Source organism: Hyla sarda, chromosome 8 (genome assembly GCF_029499605.1).
Source record: "Hyla sarda isolate aHylSar1 chromosome 8, aHylSar1.hap1, whole genome shotgun sequence".
NCBI classification, from domain to species: domain Eukaryota; kingdom Metazoa; phylum Chordata; class Amphibia; order Anura; family Hylidae; genus Hyla; species Hyla sarda.
The window spans coordinates 20,405,014-20,432,069 of record NC_079196.1 but is presented as its reverse complement, the minus strand read 5'-3'; the positions used below and the strand labels follow the sequence as shown (position 1 = coordinate 20,432,069).

General features: G+C 43.8%; 1 protein-coding gene and 1 non-coding gene across 2 annotated transcripts in view; both read right to left on the bottom strand.

The window, feature by feature from the left end:
• Positions 1 to 27,056, bottom strand: part of LOC130284930 (unconventional myosin-X-like) — a gene marked incomplete in the record, with an annotated part of 133,323 nt that overhangs the window by 80,471 nt on the left and 25,796 nt on the right. Inside the window, 2 exon segments of the mRNA XM_056535898.1 lie at positions 876 to 1,034; positions 24,487 to 24,585. Coding sequence (XP_056391873.1) covers positions 876 to 1,034; positions 24,487 to 24,585 — 258 coding nt within the window.
• Positions 15,287 to 15,470, bottom strand: LOC130290103 (U2 spliceosomal RNA). Its single transcript, XR_008847509.1, has one exon. It is a non-coding gene; the product is annotated as a U2 spliceosomal RNA (small nuclear RNA).

Genomic DNA, 27,056 nt, shown 5'->3' with positions numbered 1-27,056 from the left:
TCAGCCATCGTCTGTCCGGGCATGCTGGGAGTTGTAGCTTTGCAACATCTGGAGGTCCGCAGGTTGAAGACCACTGTGTGTGGCCTTCGTCCTCATCCAGAACCCCTTTAGTTTTCTACTCCCCTCCCCTCGGTGGGAAGGAAGGGTGAGCTGGTCCGGGCCATCTATGCTGCAGGGACCGTTCGGTGGGGAGGGTTAGTCGTTCCGGGCTGTCCATCTTCAACGAGAGGCCCTCTTCTCCGCTCCGGGCCGGCCCTGGACTAGTGACGTTGCCTTGACGACGACGCACATGCGCAGGGACGTTCCTGTGCGTCGTCATCAAGGCAACGTCACTAGTCCGGGGTCGGGCCCGGAGAAGAGAAGAGGGCCTCCTGGTGAAGATGGACAGCCCGGAACGACTAACCCTCCCCACCGGACCGTCACTGCAGCATAGATGGCCCGGACCAGCTCACCCTTCCTTCCCACCAAGGGGAGGGGAGTAGAAAACTAAAAGGGGGGGTCTGGATGATGACGAAGGCCGCAGTGGTCTTCAACCTGCGGACCTCCAGATGTTGCAAAACTACAACTCCCAGCATGCCCGGGGGAACAGCCGATGGCTGTCCGGGCATGCTGGGAGTTGTAGTTTTGCAACATCTGAAGGTCCGCAGGTTGAAGACCACTGAGAAGGGATTGACAGGCGGATAGTTCACTCGAGTATAAGCCGAGGGGTATACTCGAGTATATATGGTATATAACCGTATTCAGTAAACAGTCCTGTGGTTACTATTGTGTTCAGCTTTTATTGGATTCCCTATGCTGACACACTGTAACACACTGCAGCTGTGTGAAAATAAGTTCAAATAAAAACCACAAGCGAGCGCAGGAGTAAAACTCACATAGATTTTGTCATCTTTGTAACGTTGATGAAGATTCAACATGATGGCGGCTTCATGCAGGTCGGCCAGCAAGGACATGTCCTCCACACCTTCCCTGTTACTCTGATGCATCGGGAGCACCAAGTCCCTGGTGAGGGCGCTACGGGGGTACATGAACTCCTGCAAAAAGAGGGACAACTAGAATGAGAACGCAAGGAAATGCATGACCTCAACATTCAGACAGTTATATGGCATTCCTGTACATTAAAGGGGTATTCCAGGAAAAAAACTTTTATATATCAACTGGCTGCAGAAAGTTAAACAGATTTGTAAATTACTTCTATTAAAAAATCTTAATCCTTTCAGTAATTATGAGCTGATGAAGTTGAGTTGTTCTTTTCTGTCTACGTGCTCTCTGATGACACCTGTCTCGGGAACCGCCCAGTTTAGAAGTAAATCCCCATAGCAAATCTCTTCTACTCTGTGCAGTTCCCGAGACAAGCAGAGATGTCAGCAGAGAGCACTGTTGCCAGAAAGAAAACAAATAAATATCAGCTGCTGAAGTTGAGTTGTTATTATTTTTTTAATAGAAATCATTTACAAATCTGTTTAACTTTCTGGAGCCAGTTGATATTAGAAAAAAAAAGTTTTTTCCTGGAATACCCCTTTAAGAACGGTATTCTAGTAGTTATATTCTTGTATATAGGAGCAGTATTATAGCAGTTATATTCTTGTATATAGGAGCAGTATTATAGCAGTTATATTCTTGTATATAGTAGCAGTATTATAGTAGTTATATTCTTGTATATAGGAGCAGTATTATAGTAGTTATATTCTTGTATATAGGAGCAGTATTATAGTAGTTATATTCTTGTATATAGGAGCAGTATTATAGTAGTTATATTCTTGCATATAGGAGCAGTATTATAGTAGTTATATTCTTGTATATAGGAGCAGTATTATAGTAGTTATATTCTTGTATATAGGAGGCAGTATTATAGTAGGTATATTCTTGTATATAGGAGGCAGTATTATAGTAGTTATATTCTTGTATATAGGAGCAGTATTATAGTAGTTATATTCTTGTATATAGGAGCAGTATTATAGTAGTTATATTCTTGTATATAGGAGCAGTATTATAGTAGTTATATTCTTGTATATAGGGGCAGTATTATAGTAGTTATATTCTTGTATATAGGAGCAGTATTATAGTAGTTATATTCTTGTATATAGGAGCAGTATTATAGTAGTTATATTCTTGTATATAGGAGCAGTATTATAGTAGTTATATTCTTGTATATAGGAGCAGTATTATAGTAGTTATATTCTTGTATATAGGAGCAGTATTATAGTAGTTATATTCTTGTATATAGGAGCAGTATTATAGTACTTATATTCTTATTCATATGAACAGTGTTATAGTAGTCATATTCTTGTACATGGGGGTCAGTATTATAGTAGATATATTCTCATATACTATAATTGTTATAATTTTGTACATAGGTGTCAGTATTACAGCATAATATAGTATTGAGTATTACAGTATTAAAGAAGTGTTTTTCCTTCCTTGTGTAACTTAGGAATGTCCTGAACCTTTGATGTAAGATGAGTTGCAGCAATAATTCCTATTTAACCACACGTCTAGGTTATAATTCAATCCAGTAAAAACATGATTTTTGCGCCGTCAGACAGATGTTGCTGACTATTTCCACAGCACAACTTCCGCCACCTACTGACTGTTCAGGATATTACATGTGATCGGGATATTGATTTGAATTCCCGGCACGGCCTTTTACTGGAATCCTGCATTTACAGCTTTCAGTCAACAGCTATAAACCTGTGAGGACTGACATGAGTGCCGCCCTGTAAACCACAGGCTGAATAGTGACAACTGGCTGTCCTCACCTCATCCTCCTATTTATATGGCACCATTTGTATTTCGCCTTTTATGGCCGAGACGTTTTACGTTACAATACCGGCATCGTGTGTGTCAGGAGCTTACAGGAAAGGGCGCGTGCAATGGGAATTATTGCAACACAAATTTAACATCCCTGGTTTTTATAAACACGCAATTTTTTACATTTTCCTAGACAATTGCAACGTTCCCGGGAAAGTCCATCTGTCACATTGTTAACATTCTAATCAGCTGTTTCTGGGAATGTTGGGTCCGAGTGAGTAACGGGTCTCCTCCAGAAGGAAAAGCGCAAGCACTAGGGCAGTGTTTTCCAACCAGGGTGCCTCCAGCTGTTGCAAAACTACAACTCCCAGCATACCCGGACAGCCTTTGGCTGTCCGGGCATGCTGGGAGTTGAAGTTTTGCAACAGCTGGAGGCACCCTGGTTGCAAAAACACTGCACTAGGGTAACAACCAAGATGACTACTATTGCAATGGGTCCACCACCCAGCTTTTCAAGCACCCTGATCGTTTCATCTCAGTGTTTTGTTACATACGTGTCTCTTCGGGAGAAGGAAAAGTGCAAGCACCAAGGCAGTGTTTTCCAACCAGGGTGCCTCCAGCTGTTGCAAGACTACAACTCCCAGCAAGCCTGGGCAGCCAATGGCTATCTGGGCATGCTGGGAGTTGTAGTTTTGCAACAGCTGGAAGCATTCTGGTTGGGAAACACAGACCTAGGGTTGGTGACATCAATTTTGGTCAAAATTGCAGCCCCTGCTGAGGTTGAGACTAGAGATGAGCGAACTTACAGTAAATTCGATTCGTCACGAACTTCTCGGCTCGGCAGTTGATGACTTTTCCAGCATAAATTAGTTCAGCCTTCAGGTGCTCCGGTGGACTGGAAAAGGTGGATACAGTCCTAGGAGACTCTTTCCTAGGACTGTATCCACCTTTTCCAGCCCACCGGAGCACCTGAAGCCTGAACTAATTTACGCAGAATAAGTCATCAACTGCCGAGCCGAGAAGTTTGTGACGAATCGAATTTACTGTAAGTTCGCTCATCTCTAGTTGAGACATTATTTGCAGACCTCCATCTTTCCTACTTGCGTATGAAACAATACGCAGAAATAAACTGTTCAGGGGGCTTGAAAAGCTGGGTGGTTAACCCATTGCAATAGTAGTCATCTTGGCTGTTACCCAAGTGCAGCGTTTTCCAAGCAGAGGGCCTCTGGCTGTTGCAAAACTACAACTCCCAGCATGTCCAGACAGCCGAAGGCTGTCTGGGCATGCTGAGAGTTGTAGTTTTGCAACAGCTGGAGACACCCTGGTTGGGAAACACTAGTCTAGACAATTACCTGTGAGCTAAACACTAATCCTTCTTCTTCCCTGATAGATAATTTGCTACTATGTATCGGTTCAGGAATAATCTATCATGGGAGGAGAAAGATTAAGGTTTAGCTCACAGGCGGTTGTCTAAAGCAGAATGCTGGGAGTTGTAGTTCAGTAACAGCTGGAGGCACATGGGTTGGGAAACACTGATGCTCAATGTAAAAGTCTTCCACCTCCAAGTTAATTTTAAAATGTGATGCTTCATCCGTATTTTCTGTAAAAACTGCAGCAATGGAATGGCCGTCGCATTTTGGACACAACGTCCTTAGTCATAGTGTGACAGCCTGGGGGAGTAGGGTATATGGAGTGTAGCTGTGCGGTGACTAAAGGCTGTCTGGTTAACCCTTTCTATTTGTGGCGCCAGGGTGAGGGCTCCTCTGTAATGCTTGTCCTACCGCCACCCTTCCCAAGAGCGATAGGGGGGTATAGAATAATTGAATGTCCACAACTGGAGAGTTTGCTGAAAACAGTTGGAATTTTACTGAAGATTTTATGCAAGCTTCATAACCGGAACAGTCTCTATACAGGCAAAGTCTCTAAGAGATTGACAAAGGTTGGGACCTTAAGCATTTTAGAGTCCGTAGACTGATATGCGCTGTTCCACGGGATTTAGTTTCGGTCCAGTAGTCACGCTAGCTTTAGCGGGGATTTAGTTTAGGACTCACGGTTTAGTTTAGGCTGAAGCTGCAGGTTTTCTGGCCTAGCTTGTCTTTGAAAGTTGCGCAGATCCGTCCTGCTAGTCCGGCATCCACGAGAGCAGCAACCAAAGAGAGCGATCATTGGCTACAGCTCCCTTATATGGGCAGGGGCTGGGCTAGAGCTAATTGGTCCAATACTTCTGTCAATCATCTTTACAAAGGGTTATGGGTAACATGTGACCCAAGGACCTCCAACATACCATAGAGGAGTTAACAGTCACATGACCGAAGATCCTGCAATGCTAACAAGGTAAGTACTCTACTATGCATTCTAATAAATACTTACATTAGTGAATATGTACACATAAACATAATAAAATTAGAAAAGGAAGAGGCGACTAGGGGCTGTCCCACCTGGGGGACCCTACCTGAATGTAGTAACTGACTTTGGGGACCACCATACAAGGTACGGTATGCAATACGGTACCGGGACACCACAATAGTCCTCTATATTATTGTCATTTCTATTATCGTTATTACTATTAGAGTTGTTCGCATTACTATGTATTGTTGCTGTTTATTAGTCAGTCAGGCAGCCTGTCCACACTTAGAGCCCCGACTACAAATGGCTGTTATCATCATTATATAGCTGTAGTGTCAGACAAATACGGGTCGGCACACACGGGGTCGGGAAAACGTCACCTAGATTTATTTATTTTTTTAAAGCAGAAAAACACCTTTTTGTGTTAAGGTGAAGCATCTGGGTAAAGAGCTTCAGTCTCTGCATCTGGTGCTCGCAAACGGTTTATGGTAGCGACAAAAGGGCAGGCATGAATTATTCCTCATCCATAAAATGTCATAAAGCAGCTGGGCCGCCCTTCACGCCTCAAAATGTCACTCAGAGAGGCTGAACTTCACAATATGTCTATAACCATTCGTCATGGTGGCATTAAAGTTTTTTCATTTTTTTTTTTTTTTTTTTTAATCAACTGGTGCCAGAAAGTTAAAAATCTTAATCCTTCCAGTATTTATCAGCTGCTGTATGCTCCACAGGAAGTTCTTTTCTTTTTGAATTTTTCTGTCTGACCACAGTGCTCTCTGCTGACACCTCTGTCCGTGTCAGGAACTGTCCAGAGTAGGAGCAAATCCACCTTAGCAAACCTATCATGCTCTGGACAGTTCCTGACCTGGACAGAGGTGGCAGCAGAGAGCACTGTGGTCAGACAGAAAAGAACTACACAACTTCCTCTGGAGCATACAGCAGCTGATAAGTACTTAAAGGGTTAAGATTTTTTTTTTATAGAATAAATTTACAAATCTGTATAAACTTTCTGGAGTACCCCTCTAACTATGTGCCCCCCAATTATAGCGCAGAACCGGCGTCATATTCTTCTCACCCGACCCATGACTTACAGGTAGAGCAGAGGTAGGGAAGGAGTTAAAGGGGTACTCCACCACTAGACATCTTCTCCCCTATCCAAAAGGATAAGATAAGTTATCTGATCGCGGGGGTCCAGCCGCTGGGACCCCTCCTTTGGATAGGGGGATAAGATGTCTAGGAGCAGAGTACCCCTTTAAACTGGGTGGATCTTGTATGTCACCCAGTTAGAGGCTAAGGGGGAGATCTGTGAAATCCTATGTAAAGGAAGAGCGGCGCAGTTGTCCATAGCAACCAATCAGATCGCTTCTTTCATTTTTATAAAGTCCTCTAAAAAATTAAAGAAGCGCTCTGACTGGTTGCTATGGGCAACTGCACCGTTTTGATAAATCTACCCCTATATGCTCAGCAGAGGTAAGTAGGGCGAGTGTATTAGGGTCCCATTCGGAGTGAGGCCTCCTCTGCATGGTTGATGGGGGACAAAAATAGCCTCAATTTTACTTATTTTAACAAATATATAGTACCGCCCACTGCAACCTTCTTTTTGTGTTTCTGTCCTGCGATAGTGTTTTTTTAAGCAGTGTGCCTTCAGCTGTTGCAAAACTACAACTCCCGGCATGCCCAGACAGCCTTCGGCTGTCTGGGCATGCTGGGAGTTGTAGTTTTGCAACTGTCTGGGCATGCTTGGAGTTGCAGTTTTGCAGGAGGAGCTGTCTGGGCATGCTGGGAGTTGTAGTTTTGCAGGAGGAGCTGTCTGGGCATGCTTGAAGTTGTAGTTTTGCAGGAGGAGCTGTCTGGGCATGCTGGGAGTTGTAGTTTTGCAGGAGGAGTTGTCTGGGCATGCTGGGAGTTGTAGTTTTGCAACTGTCTGGGCATGCTGGGAGTTGTAGTTTTGCAGGAGGAGCTGTCTGGGCATGCTGGGAGTTGTAGTTTTGCAACAGCTGGAGGCACGCTGTTTAGAAGACACTGTATGGGATGATTTGCATCCACGCCCTTCTCCATGACAACACATCACATGACAGAAACCAGAAGAGGACATGCCAGCAGACTCCCTCAGTAGTGCAGCCTCAGGCTTGGGGCTGGAAACTTTAGGCGCTTATATCTCAGCTTAGAAGTAAAATAACAGGGGCCAGTCCAACAGCGGGTGCCGCCGAAATCATCAGTGGTAGGATCGCGTGGACATGCGCTGTCTCCATAGATTTTACTGAACTTTGAAGCAGTCCCCTGCGGTCTTTGCTTGCGGTCATTAGGGGAGATTTATCAATAGCAGTGCAAAGGAAAAATTGACCAGTTGCCCATGGCAACCAATCCAATCTCTTTCATTTCATTTAAAAATGAAAGAAGCGATCTGATTGGTTGCTATGAGCAACTGGGAAACTTTTCCTCTTCACAGGTTTTGATAAATCTCCCCCATTGAGTGGAAACTTTGATGTTCCAGTATAGGATATAGTATAGGATATAGTCCCATACAGTACTTAGGTTGAGTCCCTCTGTGTCCTAGGGTCCCTCCTGCAGTGTCTCCCCCATAGTAATATATATTATGTATAGTGTTAGGTGTGTGTTTTTATAAAGGACCTTTGAGTTAGTCACATGATTATGTGTTCACCTGATGCGTTTGTTACCCAGAGAGCACCAGCTAACCAGGTGACCTGCAGCTTGACCTATGGGCTTCTGGCTCAGCCCCCCCTTTATAAGAGGGGGAGCCATTACATTCTGCCTCTTTTCTCATTACTCTTTCTGCTGAGATACAATAAAGTCCAGACGTCTCAGACCCAGTGTCCAGCACATCTGGAGGCCTCAAGCTTAACCTACAGCCACATGCCAGTAAGTCAAGTCATCTCTGTCTGCTGTCACTACCTACAGTCCAGTCAAGTCTATTATAGTCAGAGTGGCTGTCCTAAAGTCTGTCAAAGTCACTACAAGTCCCAGCAAGCTGTGAGGTCCTTCTGTGTTGTTGGCCACCTCTCTGGGATTCTGGCCTAGCTGTAATGACTATTTCCATCTGTCTACCTCAGTAAAGCTTCCGTTAACCCTTAACCTGGCCTTGGACTATTATTACCCTCCCTGACCTAGGGATAGCGGTGCTACCTTCCAGTGGTTACCGGGAACACCACACCCTTGCGTCACGAACATTTAGGGGTTAATAACACCTGCCCCATACACCTCACCTTCACGCCCTGCGACTCACCACAAAACCATAAATTGGATGGTCCTGGTCATGTGACCACAATGACAGCAAGCAGAGGTCCTTGAGAAAACCAATACATGTTTGAGCGGGGGGGGGGGGGGGGGGGGGGGAAGAGCGTTCCCACAAGGAAGCAGCATACTTTTCTGGCAGCCATGATTGAGTATGCCTCACAGAGGAGTCCTGTAGTGACTAAATAATAGAGAACATCAAAAGACACGATGACGTGTAACACCAAAGGCTTCGCACAAGGCCCCGGAATGCTGTGTGATGTTGCACAGACATATGAGTAGTGGTCATTCTTCACACGCCTGGATGTATCACTGTGAAGCCCTATAGCTTTGTGTTATACCACAGACCCCGCTCTGCTTTGTGTCACACTCTCCTCAGCACAGACCATGTGTAAAACCACAAATACCTTCTCTGTTACACTGTAACGACTCCTCTCCACCACTGTATAGATTGAGAGATAAGGTAAAGCTGGGTCCGCATAAAGGGGTTATCCAGGAAAATTTTTTTTTATATTATATTATATATATATATAATGCAAATAAAAACGGCACAACCAAAATACAGGGTAAAAAAGAGATTCGGGGTGCCCGCATGTCTGGAACCTGGGTCCTTCCGGTTCCTTAATCCAGATAAGCAAATACGATGCAGCACTCCACAAGTAGCAAAGAAGGTGGTTTTATTCCATCATGTGCATAGACAACGTTTCACCAGTCTCACTTGAAAAAGCCAGTGTGAGACTGGTGAAACGTTGTCTATGCACATGATGGAATAAAACCACCTTCTTTGCTACTTGTGGAGTGCTGCATCGTATTTGCTTATATATATATATATATATATATATATATATATATATATATATATATATATATCTATCAACTGGCTCCAGAAAGAAACAGATTTGTAAATTACCGTACGTCTATTAAAAAATCTTAATCCTTTCAGAACTTATGAGCTGCTGAAGTTGAGTTGTTCTTTTCTGTCTCTCAGTGCTCTCTCATGACACATGTCTCGGGAACCGCCCAGTTTAGAAGAAAATCCCCATAGCAAACCTCTTCTACTCTGTGCAGTTCCTGAGACAAACAGAGATGTCAGCAGAGAGCACTGTTGCCAGACAGAAAACAACTCAAGTTCAGCAGCTGATAAGTACTGGAAGGTTTAAGATTTTTGAATAGAAATAATTTGCAAATCTGTTTAACTTTCTGGAGCCAGGTGATATATAAAAAAAAAAAAAAGTATTTTCCTGGAATACCCCTTTAAGAAGTGTTCAGCAGGATCCACACAACATAGGCGCTGGATAGGTCCATGGGACCCAGTGTATGACTTTCCTCGCCGTATACGTTCAGCCGACACTAGGCCTCGTTCACGTTGCCGTCGCATTCCGCTATTCGGAGTGCCATCGGCAATCTGGCCAGAAGGACGGGAGTTTAGTGGAGAAAAAAAAAAAAAGTGCAAGCACTATTTTTTTTCTCCGCTAAATTCCTGTACAATTACCGGATCACCGACGGATCCCATGCAAGTGATTGGGGTCTGTCGGGACCCAGTAGTAGCCATTAGCATCCAATCGATAAAAAAAAAGAGCCAATCGGACCCTTAACTGGTTAGATGCGAACGGCAATGTGAACCTAGCCTTAAAGGGGTACTCCACTGGAAAAAAAAACATTTTTTACATCAACTGGTGCCAGAAAGTTAAAGAGATTTGTAAATTACTTCTATTTAAAAATCTTAATCCTTCCAGTACTTATCAGCTGCTGTATGCTCCAGAGGAAGTTCTTTTCTTTTTGAATTTATTTTCTGTCTGACCACAGTGCTCTCTGCTGACACCTCTGTCCATGTCAGGAAATGTCCAGAGTGGGAGGATCATGTATTGGTGAAGTTTCTCCCGCATAAAATGATCGTAACGAGGCAGCAAACCCATACATAGCGGTTCCTGCTCAGATCATAAATGGACAACACTGAACCCCGTCCTGGAGACTCCAGATACTGCAACATTGTAACAAACCACCAGAACGATTTGCGCAGCTTACAACCGAATCCACTTCTCAGCTTAGAGAAAGACAACAGTCTTAGAAATGTTACTTTACATTTTCATACGATTTATATAAAATCCAAAACCCCTTTAAAACAGAATGTGGAGGTTACAGGAGAGGTCATCATAGTCTTCGTATACAGGTCATGTGTACATCCCCGTGAAGACTCCGAGACCAAGTAAATAAGCATAACGCTGGAAGAGTGAATGTCGCCCAGTATTACCCAATGATCACTTTCCCACGTAGGAGTGACCGCATTGTTCCTGTTTCAGTTCCACTATTTGTCCACGAGTCTTCCCAGAAGAATGTCATTCACGCTTCATGTGCGGGGCGAATAAAATAAATTAACCTTTTAAAAGGGGTACTCCATATTGTAAGCGCTGCGGAATCTGTAGACGCTATGTAAATAAATAAAAAAACATTTTGTTCCGAACACTGGGAGCGGGCTACGGGGGTCATGATATCACAGCCACGCCCTCGTGGCATCATGGCATGCCCCCTCAATGCAAGTCTATGGGAGGGGGCGTGGCGACTGCCACGCTCCCTCCCATAGACTTGCATTGAGGGGGCTTGCCATGACATCCCGAGGGGTGTGGCCATGATGTTACGACACCCGCAGCCCGAACCCAGCGTTCGGAACAAAATGCTCCGAACGCTGGGGCAGTAGAGTACCCCTTTAAAAGGAAAACTCTCAAAATAGTTACCTAGCATAAACCAGTGGTACTACCTGGTAGTGCAGGTGACGCTGAGAAAAACGATGCTTACAATGCCTGGATCCGTTGCTCTGTTTGTCGGATATCTCATTCTTTCTGAATATGCAAATTAGCAGTAAGTGGCACGGGCGGGGTTCCGATTCAGCCTTCGGGCACTGACGTCATCGCTGTTTCTTCGGCTCTCGGCCCGGCTAATCATTATTCACTGCCTCCCTCCGCCCCGCTCTGTAATTGCATTAACTGCGCATGTGCAGCCTCCTGGCTACACCCGGAAGCAGCCTCAGCGCGGCTTCATAAAAGGCTTCATAATGAGGCTGCTTCCAGGTGTACCCAGGAGTCTGCACATGCGCAGTAAACGCGATTACAGAGCGGGGCGGAGGGGGAGAGGCGGAGGGAGGGAGTGAATAATGATTAGCCGGGCCAAGAGCCAAAGAAATAGCGCTGATGTCACAGTGCTGAAGGCTGAATCGTAAACCCCGCCCGTGCCACTTACTGCTAATTTGCATATTCAGAAAGAAGGAGATATCTGACGAATGGAGCAAAGGATCCAGGCATTGTAAGCATCGATTTTCTCAGCATCACCCGCACTACCAGGCAGTACCACTGGTTTGTGCGGGTGACTATTCTGACAGTTTTCCTTTAAAGGGTAGCTCCCACCATCACTTTTTTCTTTTTTCTGTCCCTGCCTATTACCCATCTATCCCTAATCCCCCCCCTGCCTTTAATTTTTTTATTTTTTTTTACATATTAAAAATGCCTTTTTGTCTGCCTGGTAGTGTGCTCACTACCAGGCAGACTTCCCCAGCAGGCACCACGTCACTGATGCCTGCTGGGGCCGACACTTCCGCCCGTAGTTCACCTATACAGGGCGCCTCCAGCTGTTTCCCCACTGCAACTCCCAGCTTGCCCTGACATCTATTGGCTGTCAGAGCATGCTGGGAGTTGTAGTGGGGAAACAACTGGAGGCATACTGTATAGGTGAACACAGTGATGGCCGCACATCCCGCTCCCGCCGCGCAGCCCGCAACCCCCCTGGCCTCGCTGTGCCGCTAAACCCACTACCCCCCCTCCCCTCCTCTCCCCCTTCAAAAGCATAAGCATTGAGAACAGTAAGTTTACCTGTCGCCGGGAGCCGGGGCCGGCGTGCGAGGCCAGGGAGCCTGCGCGCGCCCTCTTCCTTCAAATCGCTCGCTCCCGCCTGTCTGATTGACATGCGGGAGCGAGCACCGCAGTGAATGAATTCCGACTCGTTGCCAGGCTTCAACGAGTCGGAATTCATTAGTGACGTCACTGCCGAATGCATTCGGCCACTAGGAGGGCGACCCCTAGTGGCCGAATTTAAAAGTGATTTTAAACTGTTTTAAAATCACTTTTTTTTTATTAAAGTATATTAGAGGTATGTTGTAGTACTTAAGTACTACAACATATCAATTTTTTGATTTCATGACAGTGCCCATTTAATGATCACAATAATATCTGATCACTAGAACTGTACCAAATAGAAGAGAGACCTTACTCATCTAGAAAGAGGAAACGCACAGCGCTCCGTGGTGTAATAAAAGAGAGACCTGTATGATATCGTAACGGATATTATAACTGCTCACCTGAGGTAGTTGTGTATCCACATACACAACAATGGTGAGCATATATAGAATATGTGTTCGCAGCCACCGGCCAAGCAAATGGATACAGAGATAGCTTCAACAGGAACGCTGGTTTCTCGTGGCGCAGGATACAGGATGCTGACAGGTACCTAATAGCAATAATGGTTTATTCTCCCAGAATTACTCATCAAGGGATCATCTGTTACACCCCAAGACAAACATGGTTTTCATGGCTAGATCAGTGAGGTTCATCTACAACAGTGGTCTCAAACTGTGGCCCTTCAGATATTGCAAAACTTCAACTCCCAGCATACTTCCTTCATGCGTGCTGTGCATGAAACTACAATTTTCTGCAGCCCTGTGGAGAATGATCTCCCACCCAGCGTTTGCTCCACCCATTGAAGCACTGCCATGCTCCCTCTAAACACCTCTGCACTACAACCTGGGAAAAAAAGCCTCGGACAACCCTCATTTTGCATGCTGCCAAAAATAAACATCCAGGCAAAGATCATAGAAGAAATGCAAGACCAGCCAAACAAACACAGGTACAGAAACTATATTATGAACTACACTAACTTTACAGCCCCTGTACAGTAGTAATTTCGGAATACCCCTTTAAGGGGGCTACCAACACTATTTTCTCACTAATATTGGTCAATCCTAAGTAACTACAACAACATCAACATCCCGAATGTCGACCCTCTTCTGAAATAGTATACGGCATTGTTTTCCACAGATTAAACTCACTATGATTACTTCCGTGCAAAACACGCTTTGTCTTTGCCGCTACCGACACGGCCATGTATCCACTTTTATGATAAGAATCTCGAGCAAACATGACTCACACAAGCATCACTTAGTCACTTCCAGGGAATAAATCTGTCAAATTGTATAAGTCGGCTCTATGAACCACCGCTGCCCCATTCCCCTGATTATGGCCACTTCCTGCAGGAAACTCATTATCCTGGTCTATTTACTTCAGTTTTTTAACTAAAAACATTGTTTTCGAGAGCGGAGAGGAAAAAAAAAAAAAAAAACAGAGCAACGTCGAAGAAAAGCCGTGACCGTCTAGAAAATGCGCTTTATACAGTGAACAAGGTCATTCGCTTTGTTTCCTTTATGCCAAATAGGGATGAAGATCCCCAACACAGATGTAAACTGCAAAAACTTCAGACCAGATTTGACATATTTGATATCTTTACATTGGGTTCCAGGGACAGTGGTGTAAACCGATGATGAGGGTCTGATAGCAAAGACAAACATTAAGGTCCTTTTCAGCTGCCGTCTGACCCCAACACACTCAAAAACAATGCTAGCATTCTTATGCCTTCCCCTATCTTATATGAAGGATAGCCTTATACCTATCCCTGTTATGTGAAGAATAGCCTTATGCCTATCCCTGTTATGTGAAGGATAGCCGTATGCCTATCCCTGTTATGTGAAGGATAGCCGTATGCCTTCCCCTATCTTATATGAAGGATAGCCTTATGCCTATCCCTGTTGTGTGAAGGATAGCCTTATGCCTATCCCTGTTATGTGAAGGATAGCCGTATGCCTTCCCCTATCTTATATGAAGGATAGCCTTATGCCTATCCCTGTTGTGTGAAGGATAGCCTTATGCCAATCCCTATCTTAGGCTACTTTCACACTGTTGTTGTGCCCCGCCCTTAAACGTCCATTAGCCTTTTTTTCTTTTCCCAGCCTTTAACGACAGTTATCGGGACGGGGCACAACGGCAATAACTGGTCCCGATGGATCCCATTCACTATAATGGGGTCCAACGGGCACCGTTATTTTGTAGTGGGAGTAGCGGAAGAAAAAGACGATGAAAAAGGTGCAAATGTGTCACACTACAAAACGTGCACAAAGGATGTGGTCTATCACAAGCCCTTCTCCCAGGTTTACTGCCCAGACATCCGGCCAGATCTATAAAAATGTCTGTGATCCTAGCCAGAAGGCCAGGAATCAAGAGGTGAGTGCCACAAGGTGTAGAGATGTGTTTTTTTGTTTGTTTGTTTTTTTTGTTTTTTTTCTTGTTATCGAATCACCTAAGTACAAGAAAAAGTGCAAACGTGTTACACTTAAAAAAAATAAAAAATAAAAAAGGGCACAAAGGATGCGAGCCCTTCTCCGACAGGAGGTAGGCCCCCAAACAAACCTTACCCTTCACCTCTGGACCTGCTATGTTCCAGGTTCAATGTCCCTTTTCGCCGAAGCTACTAAGGGACCACAAATGCTCCCGGCATCCCCCTTGGCGTTAATGGTCGGTACCCTTCCCATGCAGGAGTACCCAGGGTTTTTGAAGGGAGGTGCGGAACCTAATGGCCACACACACCTCCCCTAGACCGCCAGGAGGGACACCCAGAAGGGCTACCGCATCCTGACAAATCCTGTGTACAAAACAAACATGTAAAAGTGGCACAGTGACAAACAAAAACAAAAAAAATAAGTGGATGAGTGCATATATGCTGCCTGGTCATCCAGCCGGATCTATAAAAATTTCCCTGATCCTAGCCAGAAGGCCGAGATACCAAGGGTGAGTGCCACAAGGAGTTAATGGTGCAATGCTTCCACTCAATGTGGAATCCATCCAGTGAGTTTAGGCACCTCAGGGTCACCACTCCCTGAGGCACAAATGTACCTCAGCTCTACACCCCCAAACCTCATGGTGAGACCTGAAGGAAACAAAGCACCCCTACTCCTCCATTCCTACCAGTGGACTACCTGATAAGAACAGATACTATACTTGTTCTCTGCCAAAAGGCAGAGAGGCGATAGCCAGTAGAGATAAGGTATTGAAAGAGCTTTATTCATCATTCAGTCGACATTACAAGTCATACAATAAATTACAATCACACAAAGCATGACAGTAGAGTAGAGATATGGTTATTGAAAGAGCTTTGGAGTAGAGATATGGTGCCAATGCTTCCACTCAATGAGCCCATTTTGGCACTTCGGGTGACCACACCCCGAGGCACAAAAGTACCTAGGCTCTAGACCCTCCCAGCCTCATGACGAGACCTGGAGGGAACAGGTCCCATCAGGGTAGCCGTTGAGCTGATTTCCGTAGAAACCAGCCCCGAAATGCCCTGGTACACCTGCCCCCTCCATGTAGCACCCATCCCCACCAGTCACACATCGGCGGTGCCCGAACCACCGACAAGACTGATAAGAACAGATACTACACTTGATCTTAGCCAAAAGGCCACAAAGCTACCTGCATTAGCCAAAAGGCCACAAGGCTACCTGCATTAGCCAAATCATTCCACAATTACAAATCTCAGTAACCCCCAAAGCCAAGTAGACTACAGAGTGAAGGACAATTTGGTCCATCCATATTAACATATATACATTAGCTAGATTTAATTTACATTACAAAAGACCTTTCCCCATAGATCCACAGTGACCATTAATCTCATGTAATCTGTCAAAATTCACAGGACGTTTTATTTTTCTTAAGCAGGAGGGTTATAAGGAAACTATAAGCGAAAAGACAAATTCCGCTCTTGTGCATTTTGGGTAATAACATGTAAATGAGGAATCCCGGGCAGATCAACCAGGAGGTGTTATTTTATTACTACTAAAGAGGCACTTTGGCCCGTGGTAATGACATTACCAGCGAACAAGATCAGGGCTGACGGAGATCAAAGCAACCTGCAGGGGTAAGAGGGGCCACACGGGGCAGGGGGGGGGGGGGGACACAATCAAAGGACAGACGAGAAGTATTTCTGAATGAGTCTCCTGAGGAAGCAGCTAAATATAGACACAATGGTTGAAATTTATCAAAGTTGTCTATGTCCCGCATCAATATAGCCCAAACTACAGAGGGTTAGGCCGGTCTATTGTGCGCCTAATTTATCAAAAGGCGAAAGGCTCTTGATAAATTCTGTGCACAGACTTTGTGATTTACGCTTTAGTCTGTATTTAAACCTGCTCCAGCATGGTCTGACATTTCGGCGTACTCTCAGCCGATGCAACTTGTCGCTGAAAAGTCGCTTTTGATAAATTCAGCACCAATGCATATTCCAATGCATTTCCATCTAAAATAGACTAGAATGCATCATATTACTTTTATTGTACAGTGCTTTGTTGGTGATCTGCATGGGCCCTGCATTTTTTTTTATGAAATAATAAATATAAATAATTTTAAACTCCTCTCTTTAGCACTCATTGCCCCAACACGTGCACACATTTACAGGATTTAGCTTGAGAACGGTAATACTCTTCTTTTTCTCTTATAATAAAAAAAACTGTCATCATATCTGATTGTCTGTCTCACTAGGTAAAAAGTCTACAAGCCATATAGGATGCCAAAAATATTGGGGCAAAATTAAGAACTCCCCAAACATTTCCCCATACGGACTGTTAAACTGGATCGGTAATGCGGTGACAATTTGCAGGAGGCTCTGGATATTACGGTGACCATATTTGCCAATATGTTTAAGCCGCCCCCTATAATCTGGATCTGTACGTGGAAAGATTAAGATAACCGGACAATGGCTTGTAGGACGTTCCGTAATCTCTCTCATATCTATCTATCTATCTATCAGTTCAACAACTTCTGAAATGTCCCATAATTGTCACAACTACTGACGGATCATTTTCCTCAAAAAGTTTTGCTTCCCCTTTGATCCCTTTGTTATAGAAGATCTACAAAGTGAAGCGTCTTGATGACCTCTGCTCAGTAGCTACGTGACCCCCACGGTATCGGTTTTCCGTAAGTTCCTCACATTATCGCCTCAGTGAATATGTGATGTCCCAGTACAGGTACACATTCCTGTATTACCTGTACGCCCTGTCAGGTTGAGTCCCTCAGTGACTCCCCTTGTTCTTCTGTTAATTTAATAAATGTGGTGTATGTGCCTTTAAGACCATAGACAGGATCCTTATGTCTAGATAGTATACAGGGCCTGTGGAGGTCTCAAGGACCTGAGAGTTATCGTGTCACATGTTATGTTATGCAGTTATATGATTTGTTACAACATGTTCTCCCAGAGAGCACCAGCCTTAACCTATGACCTACAGCTTGACCAATGGGCTTTAGTCCAGCCCCCCACTATATAAAGGGGGCGGCCATCTTTAATTGGCTCTCTTAGCTTTACCACCTGCTGCTGAGAACAAGTCTTTGCTGAAGCAGCTACCAGAGGCCTTAGAGACAAGTGATCAGCATCTGGAGGCCACAAAGCTACAACTCTCCAGTGAGTCCACAAGTCTATGTCTGCTGCCACTGCACATAGTCAAGTCCTGCACATAGTCAAGTCCTGCAGCCAGTCAAGTCCTGCAGCCAGTCAAGTCCTGCAGCCAGTCAAGTCCTGCACCCAGTCAAGTCCTGCACCCAGTCAAGTCCTGCACCCAGTCAAGTCCTGCACCCAGTCAAGTCCTGCACCCAGTCAAGTCCTGCACATAGTCAAGTCCACTCTAATTACAAGTCAAAGTACAGTGGTCCCTCAACATACGATGGTAATCTGTTCCAAATGGACCATCATTTGTTGAGGGATCCGTGCAATGTAAAAGTATAGGACAGTGGTCTACAACCTGCGGACCTCCAGATGTTGCAAAACTACAACACCCAGCATGCCCGGACAGCCAACGGCTGTCCGGGCATGCTGGGTGTTGTAGTTTTGCAACATCTGGAGGTCCACAGGTTGAAGACCACTGTTAGAGGAAGTTGTACTCACCTGTCCCCGCCGCTCCGGACCGTCACCACTCTTCACCACTGCCCTGGATGTCGCCTTCCATCGCTGTTGCCGCGTTCCCAGGGTGTCCCCGACGCTCCGGCATGGCCTCTGCTTCCCCGGCATCCTCGCTCGCCGTCACCGCCATCACGTCGCTACGCACGCCGCTCCTATTGGATGATGGGACAGCGTGCGCAGTGACAAGATGACGCCGATGGAGAGCGCCGACGATGCAGGGGATCCTGAAGAGGACGTGCCGGAGCCCCGAGGACAGGTAAGTGATCGTCAGCGGAGCACACGGGGCACCGTAAACGGCTATCCGGTGGCAGCTGAAGCAGTCTGCGCTGCCGGATAGCCGTTTATGCGATGGCCCTGACATACAAAAGCATCGTATGTAGATGCTACCTTCAACATGGGATGGCCTCTGAGAGTGATCGTATGCTGAAATGATGGGGCCATCGTAGGTCAAGGGGTCACTGTACAAGTATATTGGTCCAGCATGCTGTGAGGTCCTCAGGGTACTGGTCACATCTCTGGGACAATCTGGCCTTAGTTGTGAAGATAATTACACCTATCTTCTATTCAGTAAAGCCTCCGTTTACCCTCAACTGGTTGTGGACTCTTTATTCACTACTAGCCCGTGGGATAGCGGAGAATCCGGGCGTGTGGTGGTCCGGAACCCGAAACCTCACTGGCGTCACAAACACCAAGGGGTTAATACCATCTGACCCCCGGGGTTAATAACACCTGATCCCAACACTCTTCACCTCAACACCCATGGCCCTGCCACTAACAGCAGTGGCGCACCACAAATACATAACCCACACTTCAAAAAGGTGATCACCATAGAATTAAAGGGGTATTCCAGGAAAAAAAAAATATTTTTTTTTTTCTATATATCAACTAGCTCCAGAAAGTTAAAACAGATTTTCTTAATCCTTTCAATACTTATGAGCTTCTGAAGTTAAGGTTGTTCTTTTCTGTCTAAGTGCTCTCTGATGACACGTGTCTCGGGAACCGCCCAGTTTAGAAGAGGTTTGCTATGGGGATTTGCTTCTAAACTGGGCGGTTCCCGAGACAGGTGTCATCAGAGAGGACTTAGACAGAAAAGAACAACCTTAACTTCAGAAACTCATAAGTACTGAAAGGATTAAGATTTTTTAATAGAAGTAATTTACAAATCTGTTTAACTTTCTGGAGCCAGTTGATATATAGATTATATATATATATTTTTTTTATTTATTTATTTTATATATATATATATATATATATATATATATATATATATATATATATATTTATTTATTATAAAGTTTTTTCCTGGATAACCCCTTTAAATTTGCTTTTAGGGCACAAGGGACTGTAAATGGATAATGACTGGTTTTAATGGGTTGTTACCAAGAAGTCCGAGGAGACCCGAAAACCATTATTCCCAACAAGAGTGCCTCTAGCTGCAGCAAAACTACAACTCCCAGCATGCAGAAGCTGGAGGCACCCTGGTGCCCTAGGGCAACAACCAAGATCACTACTTTTGCAATGGGTCCACCACCCAGATTTTCAAGTCCACCCTGATCATTTCACCTCGGTGACCGCCTAAGGCTGTCTGGGCATGCTGGGAGATGTGGTTTTGCAAAAGCTGGAGGCACACTGGTTGGGAAACACAGGCCTAAAGACTTGCGAGACTTTCCCAGGAAACCAGAAAACAATTGGAATGGGGAACAACTTTTTTTTTCCAGACTAAATCGGTTGCTATGGGCAACACAAGATACATCTTTTTTATTACACTGTAATAGGTTGCTAAGGGCAACAAAGTTTTTGTTTTAGAACATTATAAATGATGCAAAATCACAGAATGTTGCAGAATCCTGTAAAACCTTTTCTAACAGTATTTTGAACCTACTGTATATACACACACACACACACTATTATATATGTATATATATTTATATCTTTAATACATACATATAACTGTCCGGGCATGCTGGGAGTTGTAGTTTTGCAACAGCTGGAGGCACCCTGGTTGGGAAACAATGGTTTATGTAGAGGACAGGAGCTTCTTCAGGGTCCTGTACAGTACACGCAATGTCCCAAATATAGCCACCCTTACTTGGTGTCCAAAGGAGCAGCTAACCCTGGCACAGGTAAGGAGTAGTACAGAACTTTTAGTTGCTCCCTGTACTGTAGGGGGCGCTACCAGACAGCCAGTCAGTGCTTGCACTTCAGTAATACAGGTGATTTACCAGTAAAATGCCAGTTCTGATTGGTCAGTTCCTCCAGTTGTGACAGGTTTCACAGATCTGGACTGTCTGTACATTGTATGTTGAGTCTGGTTTCAAGTTACAATGGTCCAGAAAAAACATTGAGAAATATATATATATATATATATATATATATATATATATATATATATATATATATATATATATATATATAGTATCCCGGTACCGGATTGTATCCGTTACCTTGTGGTGAGGTCCCCAAAGTCAGAGTCCCTAGTTACAGGTGGGGTCCTCATCTATAGTTAGCCCCTTGTCACCCTTTCAATAGTTAAAATTAGTCAAATTCTAAGTGTATATATGTAAATAATGTGTAATTACTTTGTTGTAGCGTCGCAGGACCTGCGGGTCACGTGATGCGTTCCAAAACTCTATGATTTATGGTTCAAGGACCTTTGGAGGAAGTCAGGTGATCGCCCACCATGCATTGTAACGGTGAGTGACAGTTGACTCTGACCAATCCAAAACGGCCCTGCCCATATAAGGGAGCGGCGGCCATTAATCGCTCTCTTGTTCCTCGTGGGCTGCTGACGGAGGAGGATCTGCACAGTTGTCATCAGCAGTGACTAGGCCCAAGCCTTGCGGCAACGGCCATCCTTACAAAACTGTGAGTTATTTCAGTCCCTCTTAAGTCTGCAAGATCACCGGACCTAAACAGACCCCTAAATCCGGAACGGATCTCTGCATCACTCCTAATTCTAATAACCTCTTGGATATTCTAATGGTCCACGGCATCTGTCTATCACTGCCGTACTACACAGAGACTGTAGTGCTAAGACTGTTGCTGTTAATTGGATGTACCGCAAGTACCTCAGTAAAGTTTATACAAGTTCAAGTTCATCCCTATTGTGGACAGTCATTTAAGCACGCACCTATCGTTTCTGGGAAGGGTGGCGATAGGCCGGAGATTTACTTCAGCGTATTAACCCTCACCCTGGCGTCACGAGTGACAGGGGTTAAATTAACCCCTCATCTACTGAAGCAACACCCCAACTACACTACACCCCCCAAGGCCTACTATATATATCTCACACACACACATACAAGAATCATTTTTATTCCCAATTCCACAACACTGCTGTGCCAAAAGCGAATCTATATAAATCCAACATCCATTGTGCATAAATATAGATCTTGATTTTCTGCTGATTTTCTCCCTTTGGTTCAGGATTTCTCAGCCTCGCCATGACAAAAGAATCATCTATGGCGCAATTCATCCAGCGCTAACCACATCCTGCCCTTTATTAACTATCCCAGGACCCCACAAAAGGGCATTCACACCCACGGGAAATACATGGGGACGCACGCACCCTGAATCTGGACGCCAGGCTGGAAGTCCCCGAAATGTATTTCTTATTTGTATGAATAATGATATCTTAGCACAAGGGGGGTCAGTCTTGGGAATGTGAAGCATCTTGTACAATAACATTGTCCACATCTGCGAACAGCTGGCTCTCTCTGGGTCATGGCGGCTCCCAGCCCACAATCGATTACTAAATGCACTAAGTGGTGGAGGGACCTGAGGCAGGACAGCGGGAGATCACATCCGGGATCAATGGGATACGCAGAGTTAAAAGTCACATTAGTAAAGGACATGTTGGCTTTCTTTGTTGGTGGCGGGGGAGCAGAGAAGGTTGGGCAGACAATGGCTGCTCTGCTTTCATCTGCCATGCATGCTCAGCAGCATTGTATACGGGAATTACCGTTTTCGGAAAAGCTGCGAGACTGCGCAGGTTTTATGTAAAAAGTTCTGCAACTTTCTAACAAACTTTGGGGAAAATGTATAATTGCTTTTACTCTTTTTTGGTGTAAAAAATTGCCAATTATTTAGGCACTTTAAGGGAAAATAAAAATGTTCTCGTGGCATGATAAGCCGTTTACAGTGGTTGACGATTTATAAAACGGTGACTTTTTAAAATGGTGGAAACATTTTTGCACAAAGGTTCGCACCACTTTAAAACTTGCTTGTTGCCTAGGTTACAGACCACCACTCCACTCTAGAGGGCGTGAATGGGCTGCAATGTTTGTGTATTCAGCCAGCCACTGCTTCTAGAGTGGAGCGATGGTCTGTAACCTAGGCAAGGAGCTGTCAACAAGTGGGGGAAAGGAGCAGGAATATCCAGAGAGAAAATTTGCTAAATGAATATATTTGCAAAAAAACTTGATGTTCTTTACTAGTTTATCTATGTTAGTTGAGATGGAAATACCCCTTTAGTCTTAAAAAGGGTTAGAGGGGAACTCCGGTGGAAAACTTTATTTATTTATTTATTTTTTTTAAAACAACTGGTGCCAGAAAGTTAAACAGATTTGAAAAGTACTTCTATTAAACAAATCTTAATCCTTCCAGTACTTATTAGCTGCTGAATACTACTGAGGAAATGCTTTTCTTTTTGGAACAGTGCTCTCTGCTGACATCTCTGTCCATTTTAGGAACTGACCAGACCAGCATATGTTTTCTATGGGGATTTTCTCCTACTCTGGACAGTTCTTAAAATGGACAGAGATGTCAGCAGTGAGCACTGTGCTCGTGATTCAGCAGTGAGCTCTGTGTTCCAAAAAAATAATAATTTCCTCTGTAGTATTCAGCAGCTAATAAGTACTGGAAGGATTAAGATTTTGTAATAGAAGTCATTTACAAATCTGTAACCAGTTGGCACCAGTTGATTTAGAAAAAAAAAAAAAAAAAAAGGTTTCCACCAGAGTACCCCTTGAACTGCCACTACTAAATGAATTATTTTATTTTTTTTAAAAAGAGCTTTAAAAGGTGTGCTCTGCTGCCCCAGCGTTCAGAACATTTTGTTCTGAAGGCTTGGAGTGGGTGGCGTGGGTCGTGACGTCACAGCCACGCCCCCTCAATGCAAGTCTATGGAAGGGGGCGTGGTGGCCGTCACGCCCCCTCCCATAGACTTGCATTGAAGGGCCATTGAGTCACGTGACAAGAGGCGTGGCGTCACGACCCCCGCCATCCGCACCCAGCGTTCTAAGCGATCGCCAGGTGCTGCACAGATGGCGGGGGTCCCAGATGCGGGAACCCCGCGATCAGACATCTTATCCCCTATCCTATGGATAGGGGATAACATGTCTAGTGGCAGAGTACCCCTTTAATGCTGTTTAAGGTGTGTTCACACGCCATAAGCTTCCGCTATGGAAAAGCCACAGCAGATTAGACTGACCTCAATGGGGTCAGATTTTCCGCAGCGAAAAACCTGCCGTAGCTCAAACACACAGCGGGAAAAAAAAAATGAAGAGACCACAGGAGGACAGTCCACACCACAAAATTTTAATGGCAGAGTCTCTGCTGCTGAAATCCCGCCACCAATAGAACGGTCTCTGTCATTCTTTAGGTGGAATCTACATGGAATACATTGCCGTCTATGGAGATGGCAACGTCCGCGTAGTCCAAGCACCAATTGATTCAGTTGGCGCCGGGCCAGTAGTTCTGTAGTGTGAACCTAACCTAAACCCATAGAGTTTGCTAAATGTACTATTACACCCAACTGGCTGCACTACAACTCCCATCCTCCTCTAGGGCACCACACTGTTACTAGGAGTATTCATGTACAAATACATTTATATGATCAGCTCACACAGCTGAGGGTTTGCTACAACTGTATCCAGTCTAGACACTCATCTGGGAGCCCGGGCTACCCATGAAAATCCAAAATCTATAACCTGGACCTGCACAGTGTGAAGCAGCATCTGCACCCAGTTCGGGAGTAAATCATCCAATAGACGGAACGAGCAAAAAAACTGGGGGTGACTGTCGGCTTTTATTACAACTGGGAAAAAAAAGAACTATACTGTATGGGACATGACTTCTCTTAAATCTCTAAAATCTTACCTGTCCATAGTCACTTGTAAAGAGGACATCTCCATCACTACAAGAGGTGACCACGGCCGGGACCAAGCTGCCATTTATGACGAGCCAAACACGACCTCCCTGCAACATAAATAGGAGAGAGAAATGTTAAAACACAATTTTAGTCACATATGATATTAATAGCAATCATACAGTTAATATTGTTTTACTACTTCCATCTACTCTGGATATCAGAATATAATACTTATATATATACCCCTATATACAAGACTATAACTACTATAATACTGCTCCTATATACAAGAATATAACTACTATAATACTGCTCCTATATACAAGAATATATCTACTATAATACTGCCTCTTATATACAAGAATATAACTACTATAATACTGCCTCCTATATACAAGAATATAACTACTATAATACTGCCCCCTATATACAAGAATATAACTACTATAATACTGCCCCTATATACAAGATTATAACTACTATAATACTGCTCCTATATACAAGACTATAACTACTATAATACTGCTCCTATATACAAGAATATAACTACTATAATACTGCCTCCTATATACAAGAATATAACTACTGTAACACTGCTCCTATATACAAGAATATAACTACTATAATACTGCCTCCTATATACAAGAATATAACTACTATAATACTGCTCCTATATACAAGAATATAACTACTATAATACTGCCTCCTATATACAAGAATATAACTACTATAATACTGCTCCTATATACAAGAATATAACTACTATAATACTGCTCCTATATACAAGAATATAACTACTATAATACTGCTCCTATATACAAGAATATAACTACTATAATACTGCTCCTATATACAAGAATATAACTACTATAATACTGCCTCCTATATACAAGAATATAACTACTATAATACTGCCTCCTATATACAAGAATATAACTACTATAATACTGCTCCTATATACAAGAATATAACTACTATAATACTGCTCCTATATACAAGAATATAACTACTATAATACTGCTCCTATATACAAGAATATAACTACTATAATACTGCTCCTATATACAAGAATATAACTACTATAATACTGCCTCTATATACAAGAATATAACTACTATAATACTGCTCCTATATACAAGAATATAACTACTATAATACTGCCTCCTATATACAAGAATATAACTACTGTAACACTGCTCCTATATACAAGAATATAACTACTATAATACTGCCTCCTATATACAAGAATATAACTACTATAATACTGCTCCTATATACAAGAATATAACTACTATAATACTGCCTCCTATATACAAGAATATAACTACTATAATACTGCTCCTATATACAAGAATATAACTACTATAATACTGCTCCTATATACAAGAATATAACTACTATAATACTGCTCCTATATACAAGAATATAACTACTATAATACTGCTCCTATATACAAGAATATAACTACTATAATACTGCTCCTATATACAAGAATATAACTACTATAATACTGCCTCCTATATACAAGAATATAACTACTATAATACTGCTCCTATATACAAGAATATAACTACTATAATACTGCTCCTATATACAAGAATATAACTACTATAATACTGCTCCTATATACAAGAATATAACTACTATAATACTGCTCCTATATACAAGAATATAACTACTATAATACTGCCTCTATATACAAGAATATAACTACTATAATACTGCTCCTATATACAAGAATATAACTACTATAATACTGCCTCCTATATACAAGAATATAACTACTATAATACTGCCCACATTCTAATACACTAATCTTTTCATAAAATCTTATGTCTCTTCTACATGGCACCAGCAGCCGTACAGACAAGTGGGAAGATAGAAGTTGATCTGTGAGGAGTATGTCTGCCTGGATAGATGTGTCACTGCAGAGCTGCATTCTGGGGATTGGGGCTCGAGGACACATGAGACGGGCTGTCACCTCTGGGGACTGAGTGACGAGATGACTGACAGCCGTCATTGACTCACAGACCCAGCAGTGCAGAAGGAGAACAGTATAGAAAGAAATCTCTTAACATTCTTCTTCCTTGAGCCTGCAGAGAATTTCCGCCATACTACAGACATTGCACTTTAATAATTTAGAGGACCATATGTCACTGACCGCACATTTAACCCAATGCACCAGCGGCATACTAGGAGAAATGAGGCAGTGTTTCCCAACCGGGGTGCCTCCAGCTGTTGTATCATCTCATACAAGTCCTCTTTTCCACTGATTTCATAGCAGGGTGCCTCCAGCTGTTGCAAAACTACAACTCCCTTCAGCAGCGTATTTCACTCAGCGCAAAATGTGCTGCATATTCTGTGATGAGCATAGACACAGGGCTACCCTCTGTGTGTTCAGTGAGGTTTTGGGGCGGGGCCACTCCCCAACGTGACTGTGACGCGCCTGTGGTAGCTTACCAGGCTTTGACTTTCACCTGTGGGGCACTTGGTTGGTGGAAGCGCGGCTGCGTGGTTAGGCCTTGGGTCTCTTCAGGACACCAGACCAGACACTCTCAGATCTTGACTGTTCTGTACT